At 39.0% G+C, this 22,263-nt stretch overlaps 1 protein-coding gene across 1 annotated transcript in view; it reads left to right on the plus strand.

Annotated features, from left to right (window-relative positions):
• The window catches only part of prim2 (DNA primase subunit 2), a 70,332-nt gene that overhangs the window by 15,493 nt on the left and 32,576 nt on the right, over positions 1–22,263 (plus strand). Inside the window, exons 8-9 of the mRNA XM_058378670.1 lie at positions 14,399–14,466; positions 20,993–21,065. Coding sequence (XP_058234653.1) covers positions 14,399–14,466; positions 20,993–21,065 — 141 coding nt within the window. The remainder of the gene's footprint in view (positions 1–14,398; positions 14,467–20,992; positions 21,066–22,263) is intronic.

The raw sequence follows: 22,263 nt of genomic DNA on the forward strand, positions 1-22,263 counted from the left end.
ATTTTACAGCTATAATTATTCAAGGTAGATGTGTTAAAAGCTTCAGTGTTCTTCGGAACATTGTCACAGCACTAAAAGATAAAGCCTTTAATGTTTAAACATCATCATCATCGCACCAGCTCTTGGGAAGCTGTTACCGTGCTTCATTATCCTCTCATTCTGTGGTTTTTCCCTTTTCTCTGTCTCTTCCTTTATTGGATACGTTTCTCCACTAGAAACAATTACTGACTGCTGCTCATTTGGAAAGGTTACATGCCCAGCGTCAGAGTTACGGACGTTGCAGACATTGTTCATTTTATTGAGTTTGTTCATGGAAACCGTAGCATCATGGAGCTGTAAAACCAGTAAGTAGTTTAGGTCGTGTGAATTATAATGGACGCTGTATAATAAGTTGCACAGTGGTCTTTCACAATTCTGTCTGAGATCAACCTTAAACTCATCCAGCTGCATTGCACTGCTGACCTCTGAGTCTGTTTATTTATCATGCTGTTTGGTCAGAAGACCAGAAAACCCCACCACCATCATTTCAGAACCTCACTGATGCTGTATAGAACTTTGTATGATGGAGAAGAACGATGAAAAAGTGGAGGAGGCTATTTAAAAAAAACCCATAAAATTTAACACTTGTAGCTTGTGTCATTTCTACAATAACACAATAGCTCCCATATCTACATGTAAACACTAGCTCTATGTCTACGTTGAGTGTGCACCATCTGACCAAACAGCGAGGGTATGAACGACTGACCTGAGTGGGAAAGCTGCATCAGTGGCCTGCGGTCATTAAAAACGAGCGAAAAAAGCCATGACAAAGATCGCATCATGGGGAAACCCGCTTCAGTTCACTGAGATTTTCAGTTTTGTGTTTCGGTAAAAACTAAAACAAGATGAAAGCATAAAGCATATTTTCATGCCAAAAAAAAAAAAAAAAAGCCCCGCCCACTCCTACCCACAGGTCGACTTCAACCTTCAACAGCCCTATCCAAGTATTTTCCACCAAATACAGTGATTGTTAGTGCTGCTACATTTCTAGGAGGGTTTTTGTTCTGTGTAAGTCGTGGATTGTAGTTTGGCCTCTGACCTCTTACAGGACTGAACTCTATGCAAGATGACAGCATGTTTTTTTTTGTTGTTTTGTTTTTGTACAGTGTAATTGCTATTAACTGCTGCACATTTACATCAAATGACATTTTGCTTTAAGCACTGTTGCAGATATTGAGCACAGTAACATCTTTGGCGCCGTAAAAGGTTGAAGTTATTTATTTGTTTGATGAATAGGCCTCTCTGTGTTAGTTATTTATAGGCTTTGGGCTTGCTCGACAAACCCTAAGATTTTCCAACTTGTAAGCTTGATTATACAGCACTTCCTTCAGGCTTTCACTAATAAAAAAGAGTTTATACACACTTCAGTAACATTAGGTACATCTGTATCTCTGGTCAAATGCATTCACATTACATTTACATTTCTGGCATTTGGCAGACGCTCTTATCCAGAGCGATGTACAAGAATCTCCGTCAGTGAATACATCAATAAATACTGGTTCAATAGGCTGATACCATCAGCCTAAAAACTTTCTTAAAATCAACATATTCAACAATAGTGGAAAAATAATAGTTTAAGGGCTTCAGGAAGTGGTAGGTCTTCATGCGTCGTTTGAAGACAGCCAGTGATACAGCTATTCGGACATCTAGGGGAAGTTCATTCCACCACCTGGACAGTTGAAGAGCAGGTGATCTTTAGCTGTCTTTGCTGAGCTTGTGTTCACTGTAACCCCAGATTACTGTTCTGACAGGAGTGAAACCTGCTGCTATTGTAGTCCAGCCTCCAGACATGATGTGCATTCTGAGATGTTTTTCTGCTCGACTTGGCTATAAAGTGTGCTTAATCGAGTTCCTGTTAGGTTGAAGCAGTTTGGCCTTTAACCCCCCTTATCCAAAAGGAGTTCCCACACTGCTACAATACGTCTGTGTAAACTCTAATGACTCTGTGTGTGAAAATTCCAGGTCAACAATTTCTGAAATATTCACTCCAGCCCATCTGATACTAATAACCTTACTGTGATTTAAAGTCATAGAGCTCACAAGTTTTCCTCCTTCATAAACTGAAGCTCTTGACATGTATCTGCCTGGTGTTGTGCTTTACAATGCTGCCACATGACTAGCTGATTGGATAATTGCATAAATGTGCCAATCTACAGGATTAACTGATTGTGATCACCAGATTGTGGTCTGTTTGGCAGATATATATATATTTTTCCACCAGGTTTTCAGTTTCACTGCAGTGGTCGGACCTGAATGGCCCATTATAGTATCCTGCTCCTGTTTATCAAATACTTTGCTTGATGAGAACTATTCTGTAATACGAGGTACTTTTAATAGACATTTATTTGTTTTGAAATTTCCAGTTAGAACAGCAATCAGAGGAATGGCCAGCACTTCTGCTGTCTTATAAATCAGGCAATAAAAAGAAGCGTACATCTAATTTATTTTGATTGGTCGTCTAGGGCGAGAAATAACACAAATGATTAAATTGACACGCTATAATTTAGACTATTTACAATTTGCTTGTTTTTGTAAAGGCAGCTGCAGAATTCTGTGCACTTCGTTATAGTAATAGAAAACTGTCAATCAGCGACATTGTGCAGATGATTTAACACACACACACACACACACACACACACAAGTTTTGACCAGGGACAGGGACGAGAAAAGAAAATTGCCTTCCTTAATTGAAAGGCTTTTTTTGTTTGGAGAAAAAGAAAATGACAAGCAGACAAGTGAAAAAAATTTTTTTGGTGCCAAACTAATTTGTGACTGGCAAAGATATTTAAATCTGTTATGTATGAATACTAAATAACTAACCGTTTGGAAAATTGCACAAAATAGCTGCTAAATAGTTTTTCTTCAGACTCAAAGGTAACGTATTGTAGAAGTGTTTCCGGTGTGAATCAGACGCGAGCACTCTGCATATTAAACCGCCAGGCTTTAATGGCAACATGGCATTTCTGCTACTTGGCCTGGAGTTTTTGCATCGAATGACATTTTGCAATACTGCTAACAAGACCGTGAGTGTTTTCTGTTAGTCAGCTTATGAATGGCTTGATGTGAGCAGCGGGATGATTTTGGAAAGTAAGACGGATCATTAGAGCCCATGTGCAAACACAATGCCAGCCACACGGGGAACAAGCTTTTTTTTTTTTTTCCGTACAATTTCAGCCCTAATTTCTGAATAAACTGAATAAACCCACAAACGTGGGTTTATTCAGTGTCCAAAATAACATGAAGGAAGTAAAAAGTACAGAAAGCAAAAAATCCTACCAAATAGTTGCGTTTAAAGATTTACAATGATATCTACCGTATTGTGAAATTTTTATTGTGAGATGTGTAGTGACGCGCAGCTAAGGAATTCCTTACCTAGTTAAAATAAAAAGAAATATGTGTGCATGATTCACATAGGATGAGCAATCTGTTACTGAGGTCTTCATGATGTACACATGGAAACTACGTAAATCTGCTTCATTTTAATACAGACATTGTTCTTTTTATTATTAAATGCTTGTTTTAGGGCTTTTGTGCTCATTAGTAGGTCACATGAAGGCTTATAGCTATGATAAATCTCAGTGACGTGCCTAAAACTCCTTTTTAAACTATGAAATATTTTGTTGTTCTGTGTTTTAAATTCAGCCAATAAAGTTAATAGGGGAAATAATGGCAGGTGTATACTGAACTATGTGAATTTTATAAATGAAGTTCCGAAATGTAGATTTGGGTTTTCACACTGCGGATATTGTAGTTCTAAACCCTGCTTTTAATTCTGCATAGAGGAACGTTTTACACTGTTAATGTAGTAGTGGGGTTAATCAGTACAGTAATGCCTCACACATTCACGAGGTTATGTTCCACGACCCATTGCAAATGACGAGGTTTCACGGATGTGAACCGTGACATCACGCATACAAAGCATCGTAGCTACCAGCCAATCAGCCTCTAAGTAAAACTGTTAATGCTCTGTGATTTAGCTACTTCGAACCCTTCCAGCCAATAGTGTCGTAATGTGTGTCGATATCGGCGACTTTGGATATCGTTAAAATAACATTTATATTTTATTTATATTGATATTTTGTTGATTTTACTTTTATGTTTATATTACTATATTAATAATTTTTCTTAATAATTTCACATCAGAAAGAATGAAAATGTATAAATGGCCATGAAATTAGCCGTAAACACTTTCGCAGGATTATGCGAGGATTTCGCGGGTCTGCGGAAAATTCACAGATGCAAATTAGTTGGGTTCCAATGAAAATTTCGCGGGTCAGTGAAGTCGCGAATCGTGAGATGCGGATCTGTGAGGTATTATTGTACATAAGGGCTGTCTGTCTATCTATCTACCGCTCTCGATTATATATTCTCCATAGACATGTTTTGGAGTGCATGATGTAGCGGTAGGATTTCTGCTGGTCGTTTTCTAGAAGGTGAAATAAAATGTTATGTTTCCAGTCTATAAAAATGTTTGACTAACTTGTACTGGACCGTCTCGCAGATACTCAAAGGAATAATTCCATAACCCCAGCTCCCTGTGTTAAACTAATCCAATCTGAACAGAGCGTTCATCTCTCACTCTATCCTGTCATGAGAGCATGTTATTGTGCATTAAACTAAACACTTATAACACTGATACTTCAAAGGTCTTAATGTAAGAGTTACCATAATGAATATTTGAATGTTAATGGATTTCTGCTTCAGCTTGTTTGCACATAAGTTTCAAGAGCACAGTTTACTCTTTATAAGAGCTTGTAGTGTAACAGACCTCTTGCTGAAGTGTTGTGGGTCCATCGTTGTCCGATTCATGTTCGTCCTCCTGCTTGTGTTTCCATATCTCTATTGGACAGATAGCCCTTCGTGGTCCTGAGACTGTTAATCTGCTCAGATCAATTTCCGTATTACTGATTGCTTATCAAGACAGTGCTGTCTCTGTCAACAAAGGGAAGATGACTTTGCCGCTTGTTTTCACACCGTGATAATCCGATGCTCAATACGGCCTATCATTACAGAGGATTAGCAAAGCGGCGGCAGATGTTCCTCCTAACAGCAGCCCGTCTATCCATCTCTGGACACGCAAAAGGTCTGATCAATAAGTTATCAATAAATCTTGATGCATTTAAAACTTTGGGAAGACTCTGAGAAAACATGTCTGAATAAGTGAGCACTGTTGAAAGCAAAGCATTTACTTCCGCATTTTCTTTAACATTGCTCAGCATTGGAGACTTAAAAGCTTCTTAGGAACCCATGTGGAGAACCATGTGACCATGAGAAGACGTGATATATTATTACTATTATAGAACCACTCAACATAATGCAAGCTGCCTTGCTTTTAAGGGCATTTTCTTAACAGTTTTATACTTGAACAACTTTTCATGTTTACTTTTTAATGGTTTGTGTTTATTTTTCACAAAAATGACTAACTAGAGATCTGGAAATTGTGAATCTGACCCAGATATGTAGGTGTGAATTATGGGCTTTGCTCAGGAGGGTTTATCAAACTATATGGGTTGGAGAATTTTCTGTGACCAATTCCATATTTATAATTTTATAATTCATGTAGCATTTAAACATTTTATTGTCACTAACACATCTATAGTTAGAACATCAGAGCCAGGGCATCTCTGCCCATCTGCTTTCCAGGTCGAACTGTAAACTGTTCAGTACACTGTTACTGCCTCAATTTGTTTCTCTTTCAAAACTTTCTGCTGTCTGCTAGTTTTAGTGCTTTTTCCACTCTGTCACAGGTTCTGTAAGGACAGGTTCTTATACAGTATGACGGAATTTAGTTTGGTAACTCAGACAGCAAGAAGGACATCTAAACATAAAACTATGAAGAAATGCAAATTAAAAAGTTAAGAAAGAGAAGGAGTAAAAATAAATAGAGCACACTGTAAAAAAATCTCTCTCTCTCCCCCCTCCTCTCTGTCTCTCTCTCTCTCTCCCCCTCTCTCTCTCTCTCTCTCTCTCTCTCTCTCTCTCTCTCTCTCCCCCTCCCTCACACTCTCTCTCTCTTTCTCTCCCCCCTCCTCTCTCTCTCCCCCCCCCCCTCTCTCTCCCTCCCTCCCTCTCTGCCCCCTCTCTTCCCCTCTGTTCCTCTTTCCTCTCTCCCCCTCCATCCCTCCTTCTCTCTGCCTCCCTCCCTCTCTCTCTCTTTCTGCCTCCCTCCCTCCTTCTCTCTGTTCCTCTCTCCCCTCCCTCTCTCTCTCTCTCTCTCTCCTCCTCTCTAACTGTAATAGGAAGACCAGTTAGAAATGCAAATTAAGAAGTTAAGAAAGAGAAGGAGTAAAAATAAATAGAGCACACTGTAAAAAAAAAAAAAAATCTCTCTTCTCTCCCCCTCCCTCCCTCTCTTCTTCTCTCTTTCGTAAACTAATCTAGAAAAACCAGAAGACAAAACAGACCCATTGGTAAGCTTCATGGCAACATGACAGATTTTGAACAGTTCATACACTAACTGTAATAGGAAGACCAGTTAGTGTTAGAGTCTGATTACAATCTGAATATTACACAAATAAGCAAACAAAAATAGGTTTAAAGTGAACACATCTCCAAACATGTACAAGAAATAAGGAGAAATTAGGAGAGACTCAATTTCCTACTTGTATTACTTGAGTGACAGATGTCTCGTCCAATCAGCAGTAAGCATTCCAGTCGCAAAATATACCTATCTTTTCTGATTAGAAAAGGTGCTGTTTGTTTATGGGGTTTTTTTTCTTTCATTTACAGCCCAGCATTTCTGGGATACAAACTCTTAATCTTCTGGTCCCTAGTTTTGGACCTTCATTTCTGAGCCACCACTGTCCAAAAGAAAATCTGGCTCTTTTTTTCCCATCCTGTACCATTAATGACAACAGTAAATGGTCATGAACTGTTCAGACATCTGGCTAATGGTAAAATTTCATCATCCACTCTGTCGCTTGATGTCATTCACTCGTCTCTCTTTTTCCCCTGAGGACGACCATCTTCCTAGAGACCCGCATTACTTCTCAGTTGGTATACGTGTTAACAAGCTACATCTTGGGGACATAGTGCTCCTTAGAGAAACCCGCTCGCTTCCAGTGAACCACACTAATGCCAATTAGCTGGAGTAGCTTCTCGGTGTAGCGCACGCTCCCCTGGCAGGATGTCGATGGACAGCTTGAGAGTTCAGGTTCCTGACGAGTACCGCTCTCTAGAATGGCTTATGCTGCACTGCACTTGAATCACCATCTGGCTGGGAGCACTCATTAGCGTCTTCGCTTTTTGGATATATGTTCTGCTGTTTGCTGTCGCCAGCTCTTAAATGAGCGATGGCTGCTTTGGCAGGGTTTTTATTTAATGAGCAGCGTTTCCAAATGTTGTATTTCTAACCAGTTTGCCAACATCTCGAAGCTTATGGGAGTTTTCTTTTTAATATCAAACAGCATTCATCAGAAATCAGGTCTGTTTTTGTTTCCTAAAAGTTTTCACTAAAAGGAAAAGTGTTCACCCGGAGCTATTGATTTTCATGGAACTCCTATAGACCTGTGACGACGTGTAGTTCTTGCTGTATCCTAATGGAGGTGCTGTCTCTTCATTGTCTTGCTTTATTTTTCTCCGATACACCTGTTCTTTGAAATGATTTCAGAAAAAATGAGCTGATTAACTATTAGAAAAGCACATCTCTGATATCTTGACTCAAGAGCTTGATTTGTTCTCGCACTTCGACGTGCTGTTCCTGAATGACATGTTTCCAAGTTCCCATTGCACAAGTGAGTCTCTTATTGTAGGTACTTAAGATTCAGACCATGTTAACATATTAAGATGCTTTTCCCATTTGACGGTAATTGCCTATCTAAAGACAATAGAGATTGTTTAATTACGAGTAAAAAGAAAGCACCGAGGACGGAACGTTTCTTCTCGCGGCATTGATCAGTTTCCGCTTCAAAATGGAAGCTTTTGTGTTCTTTACTTTCCTTGAGATCTGCCAGACAAAAGAGTTCATGATGCTGAAAAACAGTCCGATGACAATCTATTAATCAATACGCCGATGATGCAGCCTAGTCTCCTTTTTCAGAAATCTTTTATCTTTGACGCTTTTGTTTTAACCCCTAGAGAAACACTTCGAGCAGATAAAGGTGTGTATGTGTGTTTAAAGGAGTCTTATTGTTGCCTGGTGCAGGTGAATTGCATTGGAGGGTAAAAGTAATCAAGTATGTCATTTAAATTAATAAGTAATGAAATGAGTAATATGTCAAAGATTTTGCTGTTTGCTTCTGGGAGGTTGTTTCGAAGGCAGTCTTTTAGAGAGTGTTGTAGCATCGATGGACAAGAAGTCAAAGAGAGAATCAAAGCATCAAGATAAAGACACGCAACAAGAAGTGAAATCTGGATGTAGTTATTCATTAATGCTGTCACTGAAATAATATGCATCAAGGATGGACAAATCAGTAGCCTGGATGTCTGGGACAATCAGTTCAGTTTTATTTGTACAAAGCTGCTTTATGGGAATATAAGAAAAAAATCTGAGTATAAATGATAACGGTTAACATTTGTATTTGTCCCTAATGAGCAACAGAGGTGACAGTGGTAAGGAAAAACTTTCTGAGATGATATGATGAAGAAAGCTCGAGAGGAACCGGACTCGAAAGGGAACCCATCCTCATCTTGGTGACACCGGAGAGTGTGATTTATATTAATAATTTCCTTTCTATAAATGTGAGATTTTGTCTAGTTGGAAACCAAAAGGGGGGAAAAATCCACTTTAATGACTTTTACCAAACCTAATGTAATAGTTCAACTTATTGCACTTCCTGCTGGTTAAGCTATATTGTGTGGCCAACAGAACTGACTGACCGCAAGAACCATGTTTGCTCCGAGGATTAATTAGCACTTATGACAGACAGATGATCACACAGGTTGTAGAAACATGGACAATACCGAAGCGAAATAAAATGGAGTGTGAAGCTATTATATCCTGCATACTACAGCTTGTGGTTAAACATGTTCACTAAAATAGAAAGCTACTAGTGTCAGAATTGAACAGCTTTTATTCTACACCTCCTACAGCTGTAAATGTTCTCCTAAAATATATACTAATAACGTTTTTTGGATGGAAAATGTACAAAATGCTGGCTGAAGATGAAAATAATAAATAAATAAACATCAAGTCTGTATCTGATCTTGATCGATCAGTTGTTGATCAGAGGATTAAGGTTCAACCCCCAGCATCACCAAGCTCCACTGTTGGGCAATTAAACAAGGCCCTTAACCCTCTCTGCTCCAGGGGCGCTGTATCATAGCTGCCGATGTGCTCTGACCCCAACTCCCTCAGCTGGGATATGCGAAGAAAAGAATTCCACTGTGCTGTAATGTATGTGAGGCTTCAGTCTCTGGATATATCAGGATTTCACAGTTTTTTGATTTTGGGAATCAGCTCTGCGTTATATGGAGGAGCATGCAATTTTTCAAAATTAAAGCATATTTTCTGCAAAATTGGACCAAGACACCTCATTTGGTGCCATCCCAACACGCAATCAGCCAACGCCATCTTCCATTCACATGTTTGGAACATGAGTAGAGCTATCGTAGAAAGTAATTACATGTGTCTGCACAGTTGGTGGTTTAAGAGAACAATCCTGTTTTTGCTATTTCACCATGTTGTTTTCCACAAACAACAAATTTCGCAAAAATGGCTGCGGCAAATTCGAGCATTTTTGGCCTCAACCATTGCCGAAATCCTGGAAGGACTGGATAAAGCCATCAAACACTGTGTACTACAGCTCTTGGTTAAACATGATGACGGCAAAATAAAGCCAGAATCGCTTTTATGTTCGGCGCGAGATGAGAACGCTACTGCTCATAAAGCTGCAAATGTTCACACACGACAGACAGATGAGTTTTTGGAAGACGAAGAATGACAGACCGACTTCAGATGAACGTGAAGAGTAGAGGAATAAAAGAAACGTGTGAGCCTGTGTGAAATCAGTTGAAAGCGATGCAGACAGCTTTGTGGAGAAAGCGGAGAATACGGCAGGGAGTACGATGGCACGACTAATAACTCAATCAAGTTCCTGACAAGATGGTCTGAGGAGGAAAGGAAGAAGTGTTGCTGAAGAGCTAAACCAGTGGCACGGAGAGAGAGAGAGAGAGAAATGCTGCTTTTGGGTTTTGTTCTTATGGGATTATTTTTCATTTAGTCTTAAAAAGTATTCATTCGACTTCCTCCTGGAATGAGGGCAATTTTTTGTAACTATCATTACCGCCTGTGTTGATTCAGCTTCTTATATTATTTCTTGTATATCAGCTGGATTAATTGTACATCAGTAGTGGAAGGGATGTTTGTTTAATATCGTTATGGATTTTGTACAGTAGGAAATATGGAAGGCCATGTTGAACCCAGGAAAAAAATTCTCTGTACCTCTCTGGAGTCCTGCACTCTCCGCTGCACTTTTCTCTCTCTGACTCCTATTTCTTACCAATTATCTGGATCACCAACATGGCAGCAGTGAAGTAATGATTCTGCGTCCCTCTGGACTATTAGCGAGGCGTTACGAAGTGTGTGTGTGCGCGTATGTGTGTGTGTTTTGCCCCTAATGGCTCCTCGCTGCTGTCTGTGTTGGCCCGTCAGGAGACCTTGCATGAAAATGTACGCTGCTCCCATTTGGCTGAATGTCTGTGACTCATAGTGTTTCCTTCCAGCTTTGTGTGTGCTGTCTGAATTTTTCTCTTCCTGAGTGCAACAAAACAAGACCTGGTTTGCAAACTATACTGAACTAAGTGTGTTTCAGTCCATCACTCCTGTTTACTGCTTTCCACAGCCTATTGTGAAGCACAGAATGCAATATTAGTTATATAATATGAAAAGAAAAACACATACCACAGCAAGTCGATAACGAGTGCAAAGCATTGATGCACTTATCCATTTATTTATGTTGTGGAGCAGCCATGAACCAGGTGAGATCCTGTTCTTACTTGCGACTACATTTACATTTGTGGCATTTGGCAGACGCTCTTATCCGGAGTGACGTACAAGAGTGTTTTGAAGTCTCTATCAATGAATACATTAACACTGGTTTAATTGGTCACAGACTTAGGATACCATCTAGGATGCCTAAGTTCTTATTTTTTATTATTTATTTTTTTAAAATCAACATACAACAATACATAAAATAAACGGGGAAAATAAGGGCTAGTTTAAGAGGTAGGTCTTTGTCCGGCGTTTGAAGCCAGCCAGTGACTCAGATGTACAGATGACTGTACAGACATCTAGAACAGCTAGAGACTTTCTTCAAGGTAATAATTTTTTTAATGATTCTGTACAACATGACATATTTCAAATGCATTAGAGACAGTAAAGTATTAAAACTGATTACAGAAGATTCTTCATGCTTTGAATATTAGTTTTCAGAATATTGGCTTTTATGTTATTCTACAGCAGAGAATATTATTTATTATTACAATTTATATATTAATACAATTTATTATTATTACTTTTATTAATTTTTTTTGTGTGTACAGTAGTAATAATTGCGATTATTTATTTATTTTTATGAATTAATTTCTAACTCTACCACCACTCACCCCTCTTTTGAGGATAATTAAAGACTTTGATAGCAATAGATGTCCATGTAGAAACACATACCGTATACTACTAGTGTCATTTCTAGGAGAGGAGAAGAAAGATAACGAAGAAACATAATTAAATAAAAACGAAATATGCTCAAAAAAAGGCCATTAGCAGACAAGCATTAGTAATACGGCAGCAGGCTTGTGTTCTGTGTTTGTATCCGATAAACCACAAACGTTATGAACTTGTTTTGGTTCAGGAAAAAGTCATTAACAGTGCATTCCCATGATCTTATACCAAATAGTCGGTTCTTGCTGTAATCTGTAAATTTGCCATCAGTGCATGTCTGTTTATTCAGTGTGTATTCATCTTTGCAGCAGACTGTGTGTGAAAATGTAAAGGGTGTGTTAGCTGTTATGCGTGTGCAGAAGTTTTTTTTTCTATACTGCATGTCTTGTTGAACCTGTGTATGGAAAGAGAAGCTAATTCATTTGGATAAACTGTGTATTTATGATCTTGAGAACCCATGTTTGTTGGAGTGGAAATGGTGCTGCCTACGCTGCAATCTGCTGCTTCCTTAGTAGTTTGATCATGCTCTTCCAACACGTCTCTTAATCACTGACTTCGCCCTGCTTCGGTTAACAGATGCACTGCATCTTCTACCGCAGAGCTTATGTATGTTCTCGTCTTTATGAACTGAGGATGTGGTGAACTGCTAGTTTCGTGTGTGTGTGACGGTTCATGTTGTCCATTTAGTCATGTAGCTCCTTTAAAATGCGACGTGTAATACGAGAATAAACAGCGGGATAGAAGTTGTTCGTTTTTCTGTAACAGCCTGTTGCAAATGGTTTCATTTTTTTTATTTTACCCAGCTTACAAACAATTTAACAAGTACAGATACTTTATACTTGCATTTAATGCTGTGGAACATCAGTGAAAGTTAGATCCTGTTATCACTTATGTTATGGCAGCAGTTAAGCAGTTGCTCTCTCGCTCTCTCTCTCTCTCTCTCTCGCTCGCTCGCTCGCGCTCTCTCTCGTAAATAACGACATTTTAGAAATCCATTTATTAGTCTTCGATAAAGTAGAGCACCTGCTAAACAAATCCGTGTGTAAATGGCTACTGTAATTACTGTACTTCTGTACTATAGGTATAGAAGCCACATATTTGTCACAATACATTACAGCACAGTGAAATTCTTTCTTAGTATATCCCAACTTGCTGTGTCAGCCGTGATACAGCACCCATGGAGCAGAAAGGGTTAGGGCCTTGCTCAGAGACCCAAAGTGCTGCCTTGACCTTCCAATCAACAACCCAGAGCCTAAGCGCTTGAGTTACCACTTCCCAGTAACAGTGATAATACTGTCATAGCTGCAGGTTATCAAAATTTAATCACCACTTTCTGACCAGTCAGATTTGAGTTCTCAGCCACACAGTAGTACACTGCTGCCTTCAAATGCTATAGTATTTTTTTTATTAGCATTAGTAATATAGTAAAAGGTTTATTGTCATTCCACAGATATTACACATGTACACAGAACTCTAAATACAAACTGGTTCATTTTACTGTTTTTATCGGTTTTATTATTTATATTCAACATATACTTTTTATTTTGTACTACTTTTTGACTAGGAAAAAAATAACAAGGATAACACCCCCTCAACTTGTCACCTTGGGTCTCATCAGCCTACGAGTTCAGCAAGTGATGTCACTTCAACATGGCTGCTTACAACATCAACAGTAAATACAGTAGCAACTCTTAGTTTAAACTTGGTTTACTAAGTTTGCTTTAGATTAGTCAACATGAGACATACAGCCATCAGGCATAACTTTATGAGCAGTGACAGTAACCCTGATTATCTCCATATCATGGCAGCTGTTAGTGGGTGGGATATATCAGGCAGCAAGTGAACATTTTGCCCTCAAAGTTGATGTGTTAGAAGCAGGAAAAATGAGCAAGCGTAAGGATTTGAGCGACAAGGGCTAAATTGCGATGGCTAGACGACTGGATCAGAGCATCTCCAAAACTGCAGCTCTTGTGAGGTGTTCCCGGTCTGCAGTGGTCAGTATCTATCAAAAGTGGTCCAAGGAAGGAACAGTGGTGAACTGGCCTAGGCTCATCAATGTATGCGGGGAATGAAGGCCTGCCCACGTGGTCTGATCCAACAGACGAGCTACTGTAGGTCAAACTGCTGAAGAAGTTAATGCTGGTTCTGATAGAAGGGTGTCAGAATACACAGTGCATGGTGGTTCAGGACAGCAAAAGGGAGATCAACATAATGTTATGCATGGTTGGCGTAATCACTTGTTAGATCAACTTCAAACTCAACTTCAACTTTCAACTTTGTCATTCATTTTTACGTCACAAGTATGCATATGAACGAAATTAGGTTTGCGTTACTCGCAAGGTAGAGGAGAGGTAAAATATATTACTTGTTGATTTATTACACTGGCTATAGAAATCGCTGTTTTGAGGAAGTAAATATTGATACTAATGATCCATCACCCCACTTCCAAGTAAAGCAATACAACACAAGTTAATAAAAATGGATAATAATAATCAAGTAAAACAAAACATGTAGGTCTTTATAGAATTGAATGCTTAAATGAATTTGACTGCAGTAATACTGTGCACATCACAGACAGGATCAACCAGGATGAGGATATTGTATCCAAGTCTGTAATACTACTAAATCGGTCACCAAACGTAACAAATTTTTCATATTTTTAATGTATCTTTCTCTATTTTCTTTTGGCAGCACAAAAACTATTGATCATACAGATGACCTTAATGTTTGACCCTTTCAAACTGTGTTGTGTGTTCGCAGCTGACAGCGCGCTCTTTACCAGCCGTGCAATCTGACGAGCGACTCCAACCTCTGCTCAACCACCTCAGGTAATTGGCATCAGACATTTCTCAGCTCCTCTGATTTACAGCTCTGCTATTTATCATCACTGTCTCGTCATCATTGTATTATATTAATCTGTATTTTTGTTTAGCTTTTCTGACAAAAAGCATGCAGGATATATAATGCATGTTAGTTTGAAACTTCAGTCTGTTTAAGAAACACACCACTATATATTTAGCTATAATGAATACATGTGCAGTGCAGGTCACTGAGGAAGTTACAGGAGTCAGAGCTGGAGGTAGCAGAGCTGAAGATGTTGAGGTTCTCTTTGGGAGTGACACGGTTGGGCAGGATTAGGAACGAGTACATCAGAGGGACAGCTCATGTTGGACATTTTGGGGGACAAAGTTAGGGAGGCCAGATTAAGATGGTTTGGACATGTTCAGAGGAGGGAGAGTGAGTATATTGGTAGGAGAATGTTGGACATGGAGCTGCCAGGCAGGAGGAAGTCCAAAGAGGAGGTATATGGATGTAATAAATGAGGATATGAAGCTAGTGGGTGCAAGTGTTGAGTAGAAGTTTGAAAAGAAGTTTTCTGCAAAAAAAAAAACTAAAATTTTCAGAGAAGCTACACCAAAATCCAACGTTTTCTGGCTGAAACAATTACAGAAATCCTGGAGAGAGTGCTATTTGAGGATATTTAAATATAACGTGACATGAATGGCTTTTATTTAGATCCGTTTCCTGGCATCCAACATTAACAGTCTTTTCAAATTTGTTGAGATAGCTCTAACAAACACAGCATGGTCCTGCATTGTAGCAATAATGACCGCTACTCCATCGTATACAGCTTCACTTCATTTGTTTTGTTGGATAGTTGTTGTTTTTTCTTCCAGTGTTATCGTGCATGATTTCAGCTCTTGGTCCAGGGCGTGTAAAACCCGGCTGTTCTGACTGATGTGACTGACGTAGATGGATATTAAAGGGCAGCTGCTCCACAGCATCTACACACAAGGGTGTCTTTTCTCTCTCTCTCGTGGTATAAAGGAACAATGGCGGCATGCTCGATTGGCATCGCAGCCGGCAGCTATTTCATTTGTTATCCAATTAAAGCAGCTGCAGTCCCCTGAATTCAGTTGCTTTAATTGAATTTGTCTGTGGGGACACACAGGCAACGGTTTGAGGCTGCCAGATGCTTTCTGCTGTGTGTCATCTCTGGTCTGGCCTGATAAGACTCTCGTTTGACCCTGAGCAGTGCGAGGACGTGTCCAATCGGTTCAATAGGAGACTGTTCTCACAACTATGTGTGTGGATTCAGATGTTTAGATAGAAATCTATCGAACTTCATCCATTTCAGTTGGCCTCAGCAGGTCTTGTGAGGTAGTACTATTGGCCAAGCATATATAGCAGGCCATTCGTCGATTGAGTGCAAAAGTTTGCGCCCCCATGTTTTTTATTTTATTGAGAATAATAAAATATTCATTGATTTATTGTACAGTTTGCCTACAAAAAAAAAAGTTAAGACTGAAATGTAGATGAATCCTTCAGCAATACACTGAATATTACAAAGAGAATCTGAAAGTTGCTGTGAGAGGACAATAGAGGTTAGATACCGATTATAAAGGTAGAGGTGCTCATGCAGGGTAATGGAGAATATGTAGAAAGGTTGAACAAACACATTGATTGTGTTACTCTTTGTATCTTATGCACAGATAGAGCTTTTTTTTTGTTGCATATTAGATTAAGGTTTAGAGGAAGAAGCGGTTCTCAAACCTGGGGTTGGGACTCCATATGGGATAGCAGGAGATTTTATGGAATATTGAATAATAATTAAAATTGTCAAGATTATTAAGCCTTCATTCAGTTTGGAATGAAAATCTTGAACTTGAAGGTCAGAACAGAGATGTGGTAGCTTAGTGGTTAAGGTGTTGGACTATTGATCAGAAGGTTGTTCACATCCCAGTTTCACCAAGCTGCCACTGCTGGGGCCCTGAGCATGGCCTTTAAACCCTCAGTTGCTCAGTTGTGTAATGTAAAATGTAAGTTGCTCTGGATAAAGGCGTAAGCCAGATGCCAGAAATGTAAATGTTTATTAAATTAACAGATATTAGCATGTTATGTTGGTACACCAGTGCAGGAAAGCTCCACACCACAATGTGTAGGCCAAGATGCTTTTGGTGTATAATTGGCTTCTGAAAATAGTATGGGAAATGAACTCAGCTAAACCAACAAGTCATTGACTAAGTTCTTGGATGGAGAGATCAGTGCCCTTCAAATCCACGTAGTGATCTAGGTTTGATCTCAGTAACAGCCGAGACGGGACACATGCTTTCATTTCTGTCTCTCGACTTCTCAAGAGTCAGCCCTCGCTTTGTCTCGTCATTTATACAAACTTTTTCACTCAACAAAATTTAGTATGTTTGCTGATTTGATTTGGATTGCTTCATCCCAAAGGGTATACAAACTTTTTTCTCTCAACAATAGTTTGTATGTTTGCAGTTTCTTTGCTTTGATTCTCTTGAAAACTCACGATTTGTATTTGAATCATGAACTCCTGTTCACCGCAAGAGAAATCTCGCTCTGCTTTAGACAAATGCATCTCATTTGTCATTCAGTTTTATGTTGTGCTGTCAAATATGTCTTTTCCTGACATGCCTTAAACAAGACTTCATCTCTTTCCAAGTCGAAAAAATAAAATGGAAAAATGCTTGGTGAAAATTGTCAGTTCCGGATAGTTAAGCCTGACAAATAGTTAATCACTGTGGAGTCACAACAAATGGAACACCAGTGAGATTACTGTGCAGTAGAACAGTGACTTGTTTGTGTGTGTGTGTGTGTGTGTTTAATGTTAAAATAAGAATGAACATACTACAGACCTAAAATTATTAACGTGTTATTTTTGTATAACTCGAGTGTATCGCTATATATCTGGAGTGTTTTATTTCACTTATACCACAGCCACTTGTGCATGACTGCAGACTTTCATTAATGAAGAACATGTCTCATGTCTCGCTGATTAACAGTTTATAGTTAGATTGTATCTTGTGGCAGAGACAAGCTCACGTTCTCACCTATGCCATAGCCTCTCTCTCACTTTCTCATGCTCACTTACATGCTTAATATGATCTTGCTCTCTCTTGCTCTTTTTCTCTTTCTCATGCTCGCTTGCTTAATATGATCTCTCTCTCTCTCTCTCGCTCTTTTTCTCATGCTCGCTTGCTTATGATCTCTCTCTCTCTCACACACACACTTTCTTTCTCATGCGTGCTTGCTTATTATGATCTCTTTCTCTCACTTTCTCACTCACTCTTACTCTCCCACTTTCTCACTTTTTCTGTCTTCTCTCTCTCTCTCTCTCTTTTTTTCCTCATGCTCGCTTGCTTGCTTCTCTCTCTCTCTCTCTCTCTCTCTCTCTCACTTTTTTTCTCATGCTCGCTTGCTTGCTTCTCTCTCACTCTATCTCTCTTGCTCTTTTTCTCCTTCTCATTCTCACTTGCTTGCTTAATATGATCTTGCTCTCTTTCTCTCTCTCTCTCTCTCTCTCTCTCTCTCTTAAACTCACACACACACAGACAGTTACATGATGATTTCTCTCTGTTTCACAAATGTGTTGCACACAACGTCTGTTTGTTAAACCAAAACCTCTATATAACATTATATAGGGTGTCCACCATACAGGTCCCTGTGTTTGAGCTGTTGTTATAGAAACAATAACATTAGCGTAAGCGCAGTAATATTCATGTTCGTGTTTTAGCCGGACCTATCTGCGATGTAATACAAAATTAATACACACCTTCTGGTAAATAACGCTGGTGAGGAAACAACTGTTTAGAACTGCTATCTCATAAGGAATAACAGGAACAAACTTGTTTCATGGACGTTCCACACCATTAACTGCAGCTCTAATCTGCTAAAAAGTATGGCATCATTCTTTAAAGAACACATCTGAACTGACTTCAGGGTATGCTGTTATTGGAAAAGAATCGACTCCAGGGTCGTGACAGTAACTCCATTTCGCATCAGGCAGCATCCCGTCATGGTATAGTTTTTCTTTCAAAGAACATGCTGTGTCCTGTTTTATTCTTTTGCATAGTCCAAAAATCATAGGAATGATCAAGACATCAACATTTCTACCTGGCAGCTGTGTGTGAATCCTGACTCCACGAGCATCAGACTGTGCAGTGTGGAGTTTTCCTTCAGGCTAGTGTGAAAACATTCAGCGAATCACAGCGCTGAAACACGGGCAGCTTCAATAATGCACCTACATTTCTTTCCACTGCTGAGCTTTCACATTTAAGGGAGGAGGGGAAGTGTTATAGCAAAGGTGCTTACCTTCAGAATCTCAGTAGAAGCTCAGTTGATATGGGAGATTAACTTGGCTAAAATCCCAACTGGCAAATAAGGAATAGAAACGGTTGCAAAGCAGTGATGGATGTTGAACTCAGGGGAGCCCTAGGAGGAGTCTGCGTTAATATAAACAATTTAATGCATTGTAGGATATTAAAAGATAGCGTGCTTGTAATCACTTTATTTATAATTTCAGTAATATACAGTGTTATTGTATGCTAGTTTAAATCAATCACTGGATACATCTTATTTTTCATAGTTAGTTAATACTCCATCTAATTCAGTTGTCAAAACCTGAAGCTTCTCTTGAAAGAACTGTTTTTCTCAAGTTTCAGTCAGTGATTATGATGTACAGTCACTGTCAGAGGTGCTTTGTATGAATGCTCCATTTATCTCTTTAAGTGAAAATTACACCCGAAATGTTTTACGTTCGTATTTGTTGAGAGAAAAATCTTGTGAGCGCATGGAGAGTGCTTATTTTGTGTTGTTTTGATTCACAAGGCTTGTCAAGTACGTCCTCCCCTAACATTGAATGGGCTTCTATGCAGTCTTGGAAAAATCTAGAGTGGCTGAAAAAGCTTTTTACGTTCACCATGTTTGTGACAGTTCAGCCAAATATGAAAAGGATTTTTTTTTTTTTTTTTTTTTTGAAATGGCCCTTATTTAAGGTAAATGTCTTTGTTTGGAAATAGCTTCTTTCACTCTCTGTGCTTTTCCACTTTCAGCTGTCCTGTGCATTTTTGGCAATTCAGTTTTTGCACTCAAACAAATTATATAACCAAAATGAAGGACTAAATTCTGTCTGTACAATCCGTTGCCCATGGCCAGGACCTTTGGGGTTTATACATCATATATTTTGTTTGTTTGCACAGACATTTATCTCTTTTTTTTATTTTTATTTTAAAAGTAGTATCATGTAGCCCAGTACAAGAGACAGAAACCTCAGCACTGGGTTTATTTTCTATACCATGCTCAGACTCATTTAGCAATTCAAGACTGGTTGAAAATAGCAGTCTTATTCATTGGAGCAAGGACTTTCTAACTAATCATCTATACAGAGAATGTTTTTCTTTTTTTTAAAAAAAAAAAGCCTTTTGTCAGAGGAGAAAGAGAGAGTTTACTGAGTTTATCTGTATAAAAGCCTTCATTAAAACTTTTGACAAGTTCAGCTCAGTGGAGAGCTTTCTCGTATTTAACATATATTTGCTACACAGTGGTAAAAATGCAGCAGTTGTTGCAGCTGTATAGAGAAAAACCTTAGCAATACCGAGAGACACCAGCCATACATCGGGCTTCTGGCAGACGTGGTTGTGTCAGTCAGCCGATATTACGCCTGTCTGTCTGCTGAGTTTATGATTTTATGTATTGTAGGAATGGGATATTGTGTCTGAATTCCAATTTTGGTCCCTTGTGACGGACAGAGTGGAAAGAGAGGGGTGCCAAAACATTTGAGTGCCAGCAAGGCCTAAATTCTGACTCTGAAATTTAAAACTAGTTAATAAGAGTTTCATGTAAGTTTGTGACTTCAGATCTAATGAAATCTGTGATAACACATTAAACTGATCTCCTGTCAACACCACTACAGTCTTCATCAGCACCCTGTCATTACCATCAGCCACTACCATCACCGCATTGTCCCTCATCCATCACTCACTCATGCCACCATCATCTCCATCACCCTGTCACTGCCACACTACCACTACAATCACCTCATCATTGCTGCCACCATCAGGGGCATTTCCATCATCCCTGTCAGCACAATCACCATCATAATCATCACCACCCCATCATAGGGATGTGGTAGCTCAGTGGTTAAGGTGTTGGACTACTGATCAGAAGGTTGTGAAATCCTAGGTCCATCAACCCTTAGTTGTAAAAAAAAAAAATTAGATAAAATTGTAAGTCACTCTTGATAAGAGCGCCTGCCTAATGCCATGACTATGACCCATCAATGCCACCACAACCCGTCATCCCAAGCACCATCCCTCCTCATCACAAACACTACCATAACCACCCTCATCACCACTATCACCTCTGCCATCACCACAACCTCTATCACAGTCACCCTGTCATCACCACCATCACCTCTGCCAACACTACAATCATCTGACAGTAACTATTTGCCTTCTGAAATGATTCAAATTCATTTTCTACCTAAAAGGTAATACAGTATTGAACATTTTTGATCGATCTCCCTTTTTATTCCTGACTTGTTCTGTATTGCAGCCATGCCTACGTGGGCCAGGATTACAGCATCCAGAAGAACGTCGGAAAAGTCTCCTTGGAACAGATTGATCAGGTGAGTACTCTGTAACTTAAAATGGAACCTGAAAACACAACCTCTAGCTTGTGATATGTTCAACAAGTCCCTGTCATTTCCATTTTAATCGATGTTTAGCACAGTTGCCTTAAATTTGATTTCCTCTAACTGTGAAGCATGGGCACATCTGTATTTTATATAATGGCGTATTTTAAAGGTACTGTCAAGTTTGAAGGTTGAGCTGAACACTCTGGGTTCATTGAATATTTTTTTTTTTAGTAGTATAATAAATATTATGTTTATTTAGTTTTGTATTTCAGGTTTCTATGTAGACCTGTGTTTAAATTAACTTCCAGTAGACTGCCATATTATTTCTGTTCTGTTTTTGTATATATGATATACTGTCCTACATGACCGGGATGACAGTGCATCACAGTAATGGCACCGTGGGCAAACACCCTGAGGGTTTAAAACAGGGTAGTAGACAGCTCAAAGAAAGGGACAATAGAGACAACATTTTTTTTCTAAATACCCTGTGGCAGCTCTTCAGATGATTTAAAAGCAAAATGGATATGTTCCTTAACCAGAGTGCTTGTGCTGACGGTGTGCTATTATATTCGTGGTTGATGGTGTAGTATGGTTCAACATTGTCATTGGTTAATTAGACCAATTAATTACCTAGTTACATATCGTGTTAAATCTTCATTACATAATGACTCAGCTCTGCCACCTTTTTCAAGCAGTTGTTCTCTTTTTTCAGGCATTTAAGATGTTTTTAAAACTAATGTTCTTTAAATTTGACTTTAATGCTAGCACATTATTATTATCTAATACATTATTTTGTATAGTAACGACATATTAATGGTTAAGGCTTGACATGTCTTCCCGATAGAGGACTTTGCACATTCCGATTTTTCTCAGGAGGGGGATATGAATTTTTACAGTTGTTATAATTCAATTTAATTTTCAGTTCAATTCAGTTTATTTGTACAGCGCTTCTAACAACGGACATTGTCTCAAAGCATCTTTACAGGAGTATAGAAACATAATAAAAAATTATGAAGTTTAATCTCTAACATTTATCCCTAATGAGCAAGTCTGAGGCAACGGTGGCAAGGAAAAACTCCCTGAGATGATATGAGAAAGAAACCTGAGAGAGAAACCAGACTCGGAAGGGAACCTCATGTTCATTTGGGTGACACTGAACCATAAATAATGTCCTTTCTACAACAGTTTT

This window comes from Hemibagrus wyckioides, linkage group LG03, assembly GCF_019097595.1.
Source record: "Hemibagrus wyckioides isolate EC202008001 linkage group LG03, SWU_Hwy_1.0, whole genome shotgun sequence".
Classification (NCBI taxonomy): domain Eukaryota; kingdom Metazoa; phylum Chordata; class Actinopteri; order Siluriformes; family Bagridae; genus Hemibagrus; species Hemibagrus wyckioides.